Raw genomic sequence first — 14,952 nt, 5'->3', positions numbered from 1 at the left:
CTTTGCGGCCCGGTGGTTGGGGGCCGCTGTTTTAAAGAAATTGGAAGGAGGAATGGAGAGGAAATAGGAAAGATTTTTATCATTCTGCAGTTAGTAAGAATCTGGAAATCACTGACTGGAAGGATAGAAGAGGCATCACATTTAAGAAGGCATGTGGATATGTACTTGAAAAGCCATGATCTGCAGGATCATGGACCTGACACTTAAAGGTGGAATTAGAGTTGGCAGCCTTGTGTTAACTGGCACAGATTTAATGGGCTACAAGCCTCCATCTGTGTCTGTGCCAAAGAGGATAAACTTTATAGAAAAATATTGCTCAGTATTCGTATGTACTTCCAAATGGATTGGTGGATACTCGTTCAGTGGAAACCTTCAGAACAGAATGAGATAAAGACCAAATGGTGGAAAAAAATGATTATCGATATGAGGAAAGCATTGGTGACTTGGACAAACAAAATTGACTTTCATCCAGTTCCAAAACAGATTCAAACTCCAGGTTGACTCATTTTGTAAAGAGAAATTCTGTGACTTTACTTATAGTTTGCAGGATCAGTCACTATTACAGCTAATGTCAGCCAGTTAAAACTTGGTTCCATTATTTTTCTCTCTGCACAATGAGATATAGATTTCAGCCCTAGAACAAAGCTTACTGGGAGACTAAGGCTACGTCCACACTAGACCGGATAATTTTGAAAACACTGGTTTCGTGTAAAAACGATAGGCGTCCACACCAGACATTTTTTAAAATATCTCCGTCCACATTAGAATGGATATTTGGGCGAATCTCCTCCTACTGGACATGTGCAGGACACACAGAAAACAAGCAAAGAGGAAACAGTATACTCGGTGCATGTTCGTCTAGTTACAGACTAGAAAAACGTAAAAGCAATTGCTGTTGGCTCTCGTGCAGGAGGACTTAAAACTAAAGAAAAACAAATACTGGAGTGTACAGAGGCAATCGACAGGGAGTTCACGGACAGTATGACCCGGCTGATGACGATCATTGAAAAACTGACTGACTCTGTTGCATTAATAAAGCGCCTTGTTAAGTGGTCTGCATGTCTGCAACAGTGTTATCTTGTATTTCCATACAACGTTACATTAGGCTGTTACACATTATTATCAGAGAAGTACTTGCATAAATAGGTAAACCACCTTCATACAAGCAAGGACAGAAAACAGGGCAAAGTGAGTATACTTATTTATTCAGTAGGCTGTGGGTCAAAGTACTTGGTGAGTACATTTCTAACTCTTCTGGCTTCAGCTTCGTTGCCGTCTGTTCTGAGAGGTTGTGTTGGAGGTTGCATTCAAGAAAACAACGAAATGCCGCGCCGCCACCATCTGTTCTGGCATGTCATGACAGCGTTTTTAAAAATATCCGTTTACCCCATCCACACTGCTCTGCATAACCAGTGTTTTCAAATTTACACACTCTGGAGGGCGTATTAGAAAATATCCATTTTGGGGGGAGGAAAACACTGTTTCAGTGTGAATGGAGGGTCAAAACAAAGAGAAAAAGCTTCAGTTACGGATTTATCCGGTCTAGTGTGGACGTAGCCTAAGGCTCAAACTGATAGAAGTACATATATCAAGGTGTTATGTACCCCGTAACTGGGTTGCCAAACCAGCAGAAATGGATCACTCAGTTGGAGTCTGGACTACTAGAACTAAGAAAGTTTTATTAAAGAAACAAGCAACACAGTAATCGAAAGGATAATAAATGCAACGGTTCAGCAATGATAAACACACATGTGCACAGAATTAAGATAACAGCATCAATCAAGCTCTATCGTTGTCTAGGGGTAAATGACCAAATTTCAAAGTGACACAAAAGTTCAGTCCAATTTAGTTCAGTTCGCAGTAATCATTGCCATGGCGATGGACAACGTGGGGGGAGAGAGAGAGAGAGAGAGAGAGAGAACGGGAACGACTGATCATTCAGACACGGCTTCCACTCACAGACCGGCGGTATGGCTCACAAGCAGCTTTCGGGCAGGTCCTTGGGGATGTCACCTGAGGTCACCGACTGTGACCCCTCCTCCAGATGCGGTCGATCCTCTGCAGTGAACCCGGCACCCAAGCAAGGGCGGACACACACCGGGTTCCCGCTGATCGTACCTTTCCACCCTGTGCGTTGTCCGGTACTTCCCACCGACTCGTGACAGGCGCACCGCTTCCAGGGTCTCGTTACCTCGGGTGTCGTGTGTGTGTCCTGCCTTAGCGAACCTGTCCCTTTTTATCCCCCTGCTGGGGTATCGCCTGTCCATCACTTCAAACAGTTCAGGGTTCAAAGGGGGAGCCGATCTTGGCAATACCCAGACTGATGGCTCCTTCATTAACATCTCCAAATGCTGCTTCATTGTTCCTTATCTCTCCCTCCCCTGAGGACAGGTGGCAGACCAACTTCTGATCACACAGGACAGCTAACATCTTATCTATGTGTATTCTCGTCACAAAGGCAAGTATAATGTTTTTTTCTTTTTTGGCAGATCAAATGAAAAGGAACAGTACATTTACTGGTAGGACCCTTAGTGGTGTTGATGTACAAACATACATCCATAGTTCCCTGAAAACGGCCACACAAGTTGAAGGGGTGGTAACAAAGGTGAATGGTATGCTTGCCTTCACTACTTGAGACACTGAGTCAGGAGTTCTGTTGCATCTTTATAAAACTCTAGATAGGCTGCAAATAGATTATTGCATTTAACTCTTGTATCCCCATTATAGGAAGTGTGTGGAGGTTACAGAGAAGATACAGAAGATGCTAGGATGCTGCCTCCCTGTGAAGAGAGGTTGAACAAACCAGGGTTGTTCTCTCTGGAGCACTGGAAGCTGAGGGGAGGCTGATAGAAGTTTATAAACTTGTGAGATGCACAGACCAGAGTAGACAGCCAGTATCTTTTCCCCAGGTCAAAATGTTTAATACTAGAGGGCATGCATTTCAACTGAGATGGGAAAAGTTGCAAAGGAGATGTATAGGCAAGGTATATTTTTACATGGAGAATGGAGGGTGCCTGCGATGTGCTGCCATGAGTGATGATGGAGATCGATAAGACATAAGCGTTTAAGACATTCATACATATGCAAATGAATATATAACAGATGAGGGATATGGAGCACGTGTGCAGATGGGATTCGATTATTCGTTCAGCACAACATTATAGGCTAAAGTTTCTGTGCTGTACTGTTCTATGTTGTATATAAAATTATGAGTAGTATTGATAGGGTTTTCTTTTCCCAAAGTGGAAAAGCCAAACACTAGAGGGCAGTTTTAAGGTGAGAGGGAGAATTCTAAGAAATATCTACAAGGCAAGATTTTTTGCACATGGAGTGGTATATGCCTGAAACATTCCGCCGGGGGAGAGTAGAAGCAAATATGATTGCAACGGTTAAGAGGCATTTAAATATGATTTTAATTGTTGCTTGAATCTTATGATGGATAGGTCTGCACCCAATCTGGCACTTCCAAACAAATCTGCTGTTCTTATTAATTCCTTTTTCGTTGACTCGGGAATTTTAGATTTTGGAGGTTTTTATATCCTAATGATAAAGAGTTCTCTTTCTTTTCTCATGTATATCATAATTACTCTAGAATTGATTACTTTTTTATTGATTCTTGATTAGTTTCATTTGTCACTACCTGTAAGTATGATGCAATCGCCATTTCTGCCCATGCACATTTGAAACTATCAATTAAATTTATGGATGCAAATTTTAGTACCAGACAATGGAGGTTCAATTCTATTTTGCTTCAAGATTTAAATTTTGATTATATTATTAAAGACCAGACTGCATTTTTCTTTTTATCTAACTCAATGGAAGAAATTTCCAGTGGGATATTATGAGATACCTTTAAAGTATATATTCACGGGCAAATTATTTCATATTCTGCTGGAGTGAAAAACCATATTAATAGGGAAATACATACATTGGCTGATAAGATTAAAGAAATTGATAAAAAATATTCCATTGCTCCTAATTTGGAGCTTTATAAAGAGAAAGTTGAACTTCAGATGCAACATTGTTTTTTATTAACAGCCTTGATTGAAAATCAATTACTTAAAACTAAGAGTCAATTTTACATACATGGTGATAAATCAGGTAAATTACTGGCTAATCAATTGAAAGCTGCTTTGGCGAAATGTCAGATTAATAAAATTCGTAGAAGGGATGGTAGTTTGATGGTTGACCATGATGAAATTAATAAATCTTTTCAAGAATTTTATACCAATTTATATCAATCAAAATTTCCTGACGATCCTACATAATGCATAAATTTTTAAGGAAATTAAACATTCCAAAATTACCAGCCAATGAACGTTTAACATTAGATGCAACCATTACTGAAGAGGAAATAAGGAAAGCAATTTTTTCAATGAATTCTGGTAAAGCACCTGGCCCGGATGGGTATACAGTTGAATTTTATAAATCTTTTTCAGATGTACTTTCTCCCTGGTTATGTATAATCTCTAAAGATGCCTTATCTGTAGGTAAATTACCACAATCCTTTTATGAAGCATCTATTTAATTAATTCCTAAAAAAGATAAAAATCCCACTGAATGTGCATGATATAGACCTATATTTTTGTTGAATGTGGATTCTAAAATCTTTTCCAAAGTATTAGCAATTAGAATGGAGAAGATACTACCACAAATTGTCTCCGAAGATCAGACAGGATTTATTGAAAATCGTTATTCACATTTTAATATTAGGAGACTAATGAACATTGTATACACTACTTCAGTTAAAACTCCAGAATGTGTTATTTTGCTTGACACTGAGAAGGCATTTGACAGACTTGAATGGGAATATTTATTTGATATACTTGAGAAATTTAATTTCAGCTCAAAATTTATACAGGAGTCCCCCGCTTTTCGAATGTTCGCTTTACGAAACCTCACTGTTATGAAAGACCTACATTAGTTACCTGTTTTCACTAACAGAAGGTGTTTTCACTGTTATGAAAAAAACAGCGCACGATAAAAGGCAGCGCGTGCCCCAAGCAGCCAAGCTCCTCCCCTGGAACTGCATTCTAGCCGGCATTGCTTAAACATGTGCCTGTGAGCAGCCATTAGCAAGATGAGTTCTAAGGTATCGGAAAAGCCTAAAAGAGCTCGTAAGGGTGTTCAACTTAGCATAAAACTAGACATAATTAAGCTTTTCAGTCATGGTGAACGAAGTAAGGACAAAGTGAGTTTGGCTTGTGGAAGTTGACAAAGATGATATTGAAAAGGTTTTGGCATCCCATGACTAAGAACTGATAGATGAAGAGCTGATGCAATTGGAAGAGGAAAGGATAACAATCGAAACCGAATGCAGTAGCAAACGGACCGAAAGTGAAGTCGTCCAGGAACTGAACGTGAAGCAACTGCATGAGATTTTCACTGCAATGATTGCAGAAAAGTATGACTTTAATTTTCAAAGGGTACATAGGTTTAGGGAATATTTGCAGGATGGTTTGAGTGCTTACAAAGAACTGTATGATAGAAAAATGCGCGAGGCTAAGCAGTCAAGCATACTGTCGTTTTTCAAGCCTTCCACATCAGCCACAGCAGACAACGAACCTCGACCTTCAACACCGAGACAGGCAGACATAGAAGAAGATGACTTGCCTGCTCTGATGGAAACAGACGACGATGAGATGACACTCCAGTGTCCCACCACCCCAACCTCTGACGACTCAGCCTAACACACCATCATCAGTGTGCTCGGTGCTGTCTTCCCAATTCTGGTAAGTGATACTACACTGTACATACATTATTTCTACTTTATATAGGTTGTGTATTTTTATGTGTTATTTGGTATGATTTGGCAGCTTCATAGCTTAAAGGTTACTGGAAAGAGTGTTTCTGCCGAGAGTGCTTGCGTGAGATTTTCGCTACGAAGAACAGTGCGGCAATGATTGTAAAAAAGTATTTCTACTTTATATAGGCTGTGTATTTATCATATCATTCCTGCTTCTACTATATGTTACTGTTATTTTAGATATTGTGTGTTATTTGGCATGATTTGGTAGGTTATTTTTTGGATCTGCGAATGCTCACAAATTTTTCCCGTATAAATAAATGGTAATTGCTTCTTCACTTTACGACATTCCGGCTTACAAATCATTTCATAGGAATGCTCTACCTTCGGATGGTGGGGGAAACTTGTATCCTGGGTTCAATTGACATATCGTACACCTCTGGCTGCTGTATTTACCAATAATCAGAGATCTCCGTTTTTTAGGCTTTTTCAAGATACTAGACAGGGCTGTCTTTTAAGCCTTTTACTTTTTGATATTGCCCTGGAGCCCTTGGCAAATGCTATTTGTGATTCACCTAATATGTTAAGCATTATTCATGGGAATGGGTCGCATGAAGTATCACTATATGCAGATGACCTGATACTATATATCTCTAATCCAGAGAAATCCATCCCTGCAGTAATAACACTATTTGCTCAGTTTAGTAGTTTTTCTGGTTATAAATTGAACCTTAATAAGAGTGTTCTTTTCCCATTAAATATGCAAGTTCCAATTTATAGACAAGCACCATTTAGATTAGTTACTGATTATTTTACATATTTGGATGTTAAACTTACTAAGAAGGTCAAGGATCAATTTAAAATTAATTTTTTACCCTTACTTGATCATGTTAAACAACTGTTTACTAAATGTCCCCATTGTCCTTCTTTGATTGGTCATATTAACACTATTAAGATGATTATTTTACCTAAATTTTTGTATATATTTCAGGCGGTACCAATTTTTATCCCTAAATCTTTTTTTGATATTATTCATTCTAAAATTTCTTCATATATCTGGCAGAATAGAAGTCCCAGGTTAAGGAAGAAATATTTACAGAAATCAAAAAAGGGGCGGTTTGGCTTTGCCGAATCTTAGATTTTATTACTGGGCAATTAACATTCAATATTTAACGTTTTGGACACAAGAATTGGATGAAACTCAACGTCCACGATGGATGAACCTCGAGCGGGAGTCTGTACAGGGTTTTTCGCTGGCTTCTATTCTAGGAGCTGCACTTCCCTTTGCACTTACTAAATTGAATAAACAAATGATAAATCCAATAATTAAACACCCAATACGAATATAGAACACAGACCATAGAATAGTACAGCACAGTACAGGCCCTTTGGCCCACAATGTTGTGCCGACTCTCAAACCCTGCCTCCCATATAAGCCCCCACCTTAAATTCCTCCATATACCTGTCTAGAGTCTCTTAAACTTCACTAGTGCATCTGCCTCCACCACTGACTCAGGCAGTGCATTCCACGCACCAACCACTCTCTGAGTAAAAAACCTTCCTCTAATATCCCCCTTGAACTTCCCACCCCTTACCTTAAAGCCATGTCCTCTTGTATTGAGCAGTGGTGCCCTGGGGAGAAGGCGCTGGCTATCCACTCTATCTATTCCTCTTATTATCTTGTACACTTCTATCATGTCTCCTCTCATCCTCCTTCTCTCCAAAGAGTAAAGCCCTAGCTCCCTTAATCTCTGATCATAATGCATATTTTCTAAACCAGGCAGCATCCTGGTAAATCTCTTCTGTACCCTTTCCAATGCTTCCACATCCTTCCTATAGTGAGGTTACCAGAACTGGACACAATACTCCAAGAGTGGCCTAACCAGAGTTTTATAGAGCTGCATCATTACATCGCAACTCTTAAACTCTATCCCTCGACTTATGAAAGCTAACACCCCATAAGCTTTCTTAACTACCCTATCCACCTGTGAGGCAACTTTCAGGGATCTGTGGACATGTACCCTGAGATCCCTCTGCTCCTCCACACTACCAAGTATCCTGCCATTTACTTTGTACTCTGCCTTGGAGTTTGTCCTTCCAAAGTGTACCACCTCAAACCTCTCCGGGTTGAACTCCAACTGCCACTTCTCAGCCCACTTCTGCATCCTATCAATGTCTCTCTGCAATCTTTGACAATCCTCCACACTATCTACAACAACACCAACCTTTGTGTCGTCTGCAAACTTGCCAACCCACCCTTCTACCCCCACATCCAGGTCGTTAATAAAAATCACGAAAAGTAGAGGTCCCAGAACAGATCCTTGTGGGACACCACTAGTCACAATCCTCCAATCTGAATGTACTCCCTCCACCACCACTCTCTGCCTTCTGCAGGCAAACCAATTCTGAATCCACCTGGCCAATCTTCCCTGGATCCCATGCCTTCTAACTTTCTGAATATGAGTACCGTGTGGAACCTTCTCAAATGCCTTACTAAAATCCATACAGATCACATCCACTGCACTACCTTCATCTATATGTCTGGTCACCTCCTCAAAGAACTCTATCAGGCTTGTTAGACACGATCTGCCCTTCACAAAGCCATGCTGACTGTCCCTGATCAGACCATGATTCTCTAAATGCCTATAGATCCTATCTCTAAGAATCTTTTCCAACAGCTTTCCCACCACAGACGTAAGGCTCACTGGTCTATAATTACCCGGACTATCCCTACCACCTTTTTGAAAAAGGGGACAACATTCGCCTCCCTCCAATCCTCCGGTACCACTCCCGTGGACAGCAAGGACATAAACATCCTAGCCAGAGGCTCAGCAATCTCTTCTCTCACCTTGTGGAGCAGCCTGGGGAATATTCCGTCAGGACCCGGGGACTTATCTGTCCTAATGTATTTTAACAACTCCAACACCTCCTCTCCCTTAATATCAACATGCTCCAGAACATCAACCTCACTCATATTGTCCTCACCATCATCAAGTTCCCTCTCATTGGTAAATACCGAACAGAAGTATTCATTGAGGACCTCGCTCACTTCCACAGCCTCCAGGCACATCTTCCCACCTTTATCTCTAATCGGTCCTGCCTTCACTCCTGTCATCCTTTTTTTCTTCACATAATTGAAGAATGCCTAGGGGTTTTCCTTTACCCTACTCACCAAGGCCTTCTCATGCCCCCTTCTTGCTCTTCTCAGTCCCTTCTTAAGCTCCTTTCTTGCTTCCCTATATTCCTCAATAGACCCATCCGATCCTTGCTTCCTAAACCTCATGTATGCTGCCTTCTTCCACCTGACTAGATTTTCCACCTCACTTGTCACCCATGGTTCCTTCACCCTACCATTCTTTATCTTCCTCACCGGGACAAATTTATCCCTAACATCCCGCAAGAGATCTCTAAACATCGACCACATGCCCATAGTATATTTCCCTGCAAAAACATCATCCCAATTCACACCCGCAAGTTCTAGCCTTATAGCCTCATAATTTGCCTTTCCCCAATTAAAAATTTTCCTGTCCTCTCTAATTCTATCCTTTTCCATGATAATACTAAAGGCCAGGGAGCAGGGGTCACTGTCCCCCATATGCTCACCCACTGAGAGATCTGTGACCTGACCTGGTTCATTACCTAGTACTAGATCTAGTATGGCATTCCCCCGGTCGGCCTGTCCACATACTGTGACAGGAATCCGTCCTGGACACACTTAACAAACTCTGCCCCATCTAAACCCTTGGAACTAATCAGGTGCCAATCAATATTAGGGAAGTTAAAGTCACCCATGATAACAACCCTGTTATTTTTGCACCTTTCCAAAATCTGCCTCCCAATCTGCTCCTCTGTATCTCTCCTGTTACCAGGGTGCCTATAGAATACCCCCAGTAGAGTAACTGCTCCCTTCCTGTTCCTGACTTCCACCCATATTGACTCAAAAGAGGATCCTGCTACATTACCCACCCTTTCTGTAGCTGTAATAGTATCCCTGACCAGTAATGCCACCCCTCATCCCCTTTTTCCACCCTCTCTATCCCTTTTAAAGCACTGAAATCCAGGAATATTGAGAATCCATTCCTGCCCTGGTGCCGGCCAAGTCTCTGTAATGGCCACTATATCATAATTCCATGTATGTGTCCAAGCTTTCAGTTCATCACCTTCGTTCCTGATGCTTCTTGCATTGAGGTACACACATTTCAGCCCTTCTACCTTACTGTCTTTACACCGTTTATTCTGCTTCTCTTTCCTCAAACCTCTCTGTATGTTAGATCTGGCTTTACTCCATGCACTTCTTTCATTGCTCTATCGTTCTGGGTCCCATCCCCCTCGCAAATTAGTTTAAACCCTCCCAAACCATGCTAGCAAACCTACCTGCAAGGATATTGCTCCCCCTTGAGTTCAGGTGCAACCCATCCAATCTGTACAGGTCCCACCTTCCCCAGAAGAGATCCCAATGATCTAAAAATCTAAAACCCTGCTCCCTGCACTAACTCCTCAGCCACGCATTCAACTGCCATCTCCTCCAATTCTTACCATCACTATCACGTAGCACTGGCAGCAATCCTGAGAACGTCACCCTTGAGGTCCTGTTCTTCAGCCTTCTGCCTAGTTCCCGAAACTCACACTTCAGGACCTCATCCCTCTTCCTTACTATGTCGTTGGTCCCAACATGTATCACGACTTCTGGTTGCTTTCCCGCTCGTACCAGGATGTCATGCACCCGGTCAGAGACATCCCGGACCCTGGCATCCAGGAGGCAACAAACCATACGGGTGTCCTTCTCACGTCCACAAAATCTCCTGTCTGCTCCCCTGACTATGGAGTCTCCAATGATGACAGCTCTCCTCTTCTCCATCCCACCCTTCTGCACCACAGGGTCAGGCTCAGTGCCGGAGGCCCTGCCACCGTGGCTCACACCTGGTCGGTCGTCCCCACCAACAGTTTCCAGGATGGTATGATTTCAATTTCGTAAATTCTTTGGATTGAACAAATTTATCCTGTCAAGTTCCATTATATCTAATTTTTTCTTTCAACCATCTAGAATTGATCAAGCTTTTCTTCTATGGAAAACAAAGGGAATAACAAGTTTTCATGATTTATTCATGAATGATTGTTTTATGTCTTTTGAACAGTTGTCTAATAAATATAATTTGCCTAGATCACATTTCTTCAGATATTTACAGATTAGAAACCTTTTGAACATTACTTTATCTACCTTTCCAATGTCGCATCAAATTGAAGTTACAGGAAAAAAATTAGGTTTAAACCCTTATCAGAAGAGTTTAATTGCAATTATTTATGATCTGACAACGAAAACACATCTGGGTACATCTGATAAAAATAAGTATGAGCGGGAAAGCGAACTTCAAATATCTTTATCTACAGAGAAATGGGAAAAAATTCTTCCATTAGTCAATACTTCCTCAATGTGTGCTAGACACGCCTTGATACAATTTAAGGTGGTTCACAGGGCTCACATGTCCAAGGATAAGTTAGCTCATTTTTATTGCCATATAAATCCTGTTTGTGATAGATGTAATTCTGAGGTAGTTTGCTTGACAAATATGTTCTGGTCTTGTCCTCTTCTAGAAAAATATTGGAAAGATATTTTTGGTATTATTTCAGTAGTTCTGCGTATTGATTTACAACCTCATCCTATTACTGCAATTTTTGGACTACCAGTGATAGACTCTAGTTGTTTATCCTCGTCAGCTTGTCGTCTAATTGCATTTGTTACATTAATAGCCAGAAGATCAATTTTATTTAACTGGAAAGATTCTAATCCCCCCACTACATTTCAATGGTTTTCCCAAATGATAGCATGCCCAAACTTGGAAAAAATTAGGAGTGGTACTATGGATTCTTCGGTTAAATTTGAAGAAACTTGGAAGCCATTTATTCAATATTTTCATATGATGTAAGTTGACCCTTTCTGAATCTTTTGTAGTAATATTTTTGTTCATGTATAGAGGAGCGGAGTTAACAACAAATAATAATTTTAGCCGATGTAATATGACAGCCCAAACTTCGTTTGTTTTTTTTTTAAGTTTAATTTTCTTTAGTCTAGAGGGTTTACTTTTCCTCTCTTTATAAAGTATCTTTTTCATGGTCAGTTACAATGAGATTGGGAGGCTAAACTATATTTGTTACTTGGAATCTGTGCTTGTACATGTTAACTATTATTATTGTAATCCCGATCTCTATGTATCATTACTATTATCGTTATGTTTAATTTTGAAACTTAATAAAAAGGTTGAAAAAGAAAGAAAAGGCACTTAAACAGCAACATAAACAGGCAGGGAACTGAAGGATATAGACCATGTGCAGAGATGGGATTAGTTTTCATTAACATTGTGGTCAGTACAGACATGATGGGCTGAAAGGCCTGTTCGTGTTGTTACATGCTCAAGGAGATCTGTGTTTTTTGTGAGAATGATGTAATGGTCTTTTGGAGGTCACCTGACGTGATTTTCCTGCCAATGTGAGGTCATGTGATGACATGTGACCCATGACTATATAAGGGTCGACCCAGGTGACGCAGTTGGTTTTTTTCTAGTTTGTAGATTTCCAGGTAGAACGTGCTGTATCTCCGCTTCTGTTGCGTGTTTGTTTTTGTGACGCAGTTTCATTTTTAAAACGGTTTTGTGTTCTGTTGCAAGATACCATATTATTGGACTGGAAATTTTTGGCTAGATGTGTTGATTTACTCAATTCCAGCATTAGAAGGGAGAGTGAAGAATTTATCGAAGTACAGGATCGAAGGATCGAGAGAAGTCGGCATTGTTTGGCAGTTTAATAAAGGATCGACCTTAATGAGACTTCGTTGGAGGAGTACGACCTGCATCGAGGATCACTCTTGCCAAAAAGAGCAAGGAGTTCATGCAAAAAGGTGCTCTCTCTCTAAAGGAATTTGAGGTCAGTTGACTTAAATTGTTTACTTTTGGCATCGTGAATCCTGTGGACAGAACCAGCAGGAAAGTTGCGTCTGTGAAGAGATCCTTCTCCAGAGAAGTCTCTCCCAATTGAATGTGTAAAACTGGTGGACTTTAGAAGTTATCACTTTAAGAACTATATCTGACTGTATCGCTTTAAGAACTGTTTTTGCATCTAATGCTTTAAGAACCAGAGCCGAGTGGCGAGTTGGTGAACGGCTGCATATCTGTTAACTTCCGGTTAAAGTTTTTGTTTGTTTTTTCCCTTATCGTTTATCCATGTTTAATAAATATTTGGTTGTTTTTATATAACCTGTCTCGATTGATATTCATTGTTGCCGGTTACGTAACAGTGTACTTTGTTCCATGTTTAATCTCCATCCTTGCCTGCCTCTGAGACAATGGAGAAAATACAGAGGTATTAAAGAGATGCCACTAGGGCTATTTCTGTAGAATGCTCCAAAATAAATAAGTGACCAAAGTCAGTGACTTTTCCAAACCAACAGCCCAGGAATGAGGCTCTAATTACACCCATCTTCGCCATTGAGCAGATCATGGGTACAGTGCCAGAGTCTTGAAACCAACCCTTTATTTCAAGCTCTGTTTTCACAAGAAGTAGATGGAGAAAATGATCTAAGGATACTTTCAATGCTTCCATAAAAATAATATCCTCACAATCTCATGGGGATCCCTTGAACAATAACTTTCAAAAGTAGCAGCATTCATTATAGCATTATGAACTTTGGGTACCTTATTTAAGGACACAAATAAGTTCAGTATAAATGACAGAAGCAGTAGACCACTTACTAATCTACACACATGCCTGTCCTGCTTTATTTTATTTCCTACTTTTTGCACTACTTACTTAATTTAACTATTTAATATAAATATATTTACTGTAATTCAGTTTTCTTTTTCTCTCTATTATCATGTATTGCATTGGACTGCTGCTACAATGTTAGCAAATTTCACGACATATGCCAGTGATATTAAACCTGATTCTGATTCTGATCTGTCAAGCCCTTCAGCTCCACCTGAGGCAGATTCTGCAGATCCCTCACTGGCCTCACCAGTCACCTCATAACACATCGCACTGGATTGGAAGATGGCCATTCTTAACCCCAAGGGACTGCATAAGAGGAAAATATGTCTATTAAAGTATTCCAAAAGCAGTTAAATTTAAGTGATTCCATGCACCCACGTAAAGTTAAAATTGCAGTATTACGTTCCAATGCATCAGTGCAATTTTACCTCATGGGCAGTCATAAAGGCTCTCAGAGAAAGATTTCCCAGTTTTCTGACATTGCTAACTTGTGCTAATTTATAGCTGGTTCATTGTATCAATTGTGAGTGGATTTAAAGCCATGTCTAAGGAAAATATGTCACTGCTATTGCAACTTTCGGTGCCGCAAAAAATTCAGAGGTGAAAAATGGATATAACTCACCTCAAAAATATTTTCCACATATGGGGCATTTTTAAAAATAGGGGTGACATCATTGGCATCTTCAACAACGATTGTTTGGTTCTAGAGATGGAAGCAAGAGAAGTTACTTAACTGGAAGTTATGAATCATTACATAGACAATCATTGTTTCAATGTTAATCAAAACTTCCCAGTGAAAGTTAAGCTTTGGAGAATAAAATAGATTAAAAAAATGTCCATTTTAAACACAGCTTATCAAGCCCTGTAAGTATATTGAAATGGCAGCAATATTTTAAATTTCTAAATAAAGCAATATGGATATTCAAAGACTTACTGAAATGTTCTATTCTAATACAAACTCTACAACTTCATCGAGATTTGATTCAATTTACAGTTCTGTAAATTGATTTAAAGGAGCTTTATGAAATCTTAAAGAGCCTCCCTTAAGCCTCTGCAGCTACCCAATAGCTAATTAGTCCATCTAGAAAACCATGTATTTAGGAAATTTGCAACATATATAAAAAGATAAGAAAGTAGGATCAGGAATCAGTAACTCAGCTCCTGAAGTTTGCACCACCATTCACTTCACAAGCCATGGCTGATGTATCCCATTCTTCAACCAACACACATCAAAGTTGCTGGTGAACGCAGCAGGCCAGGCAGCATCTCTAGGAAGAGGTGCAGTCAACGTTTCAGGCCGAGACCCTTCGCCAGGACTAACTGAAGGAAGAGTGAGTAAGGGATTTGAAAGTTGGAGGGGGAGGGGGGATCCAAAATGATAGGAGAAGACAGGAGGGGGAGGGATGGAGCCAAGAGCTGGACAGGTGATAGGCAAAAGGGATACAAGA

General features: G+C 40.2%; 1 protein-coding gene across 3 annotated transcripts in view; it reads right to left on the bottom strand.

The window, feature by feature from the left end:
- Positions 1 to 14,952, bottom strand: part of cdhr2 (cadherin related family member 2) — a 138,824-nt gene that overhangs the window by 94,083 nt on the left and 29,789 nt on the right. For all 3 annotated transcript variants that reach the window (XM_072263783.1, XM_072263782.1, XM_072263784.1), the window contains one exon: positions 14,127 to 14,207. In XM_072263783.1, coding sequence (XP_072119884.1) covers positions 14,127 to 14,207 — 81 coding nt within the window. The remainder of the gene's footprint in view (positions 1 to 14,126; positions 14,208 to 14,952) is intronic.

The sequence above is a fragment of the Mobula birostris genome, chromosome 7, assembly GCF_030028105.1.
Source record: "Mobula birostris isolate sMobBir1 chromosome 7, sMobBir1.hap1, whole genome shotgun sequence".
NCBI classification, from domain to species: domain Eukaryota; kingdom Metazoa; phylum Chordata; class Chondrichthyes; order Myliobatiformes; family Myliobatidae; genus Mobula; species Mobula birostris.
Note: the sequence above shows the minus strand (reverse complement) of the source record. Positions and strands in the feature narration are given on the sequence as shown.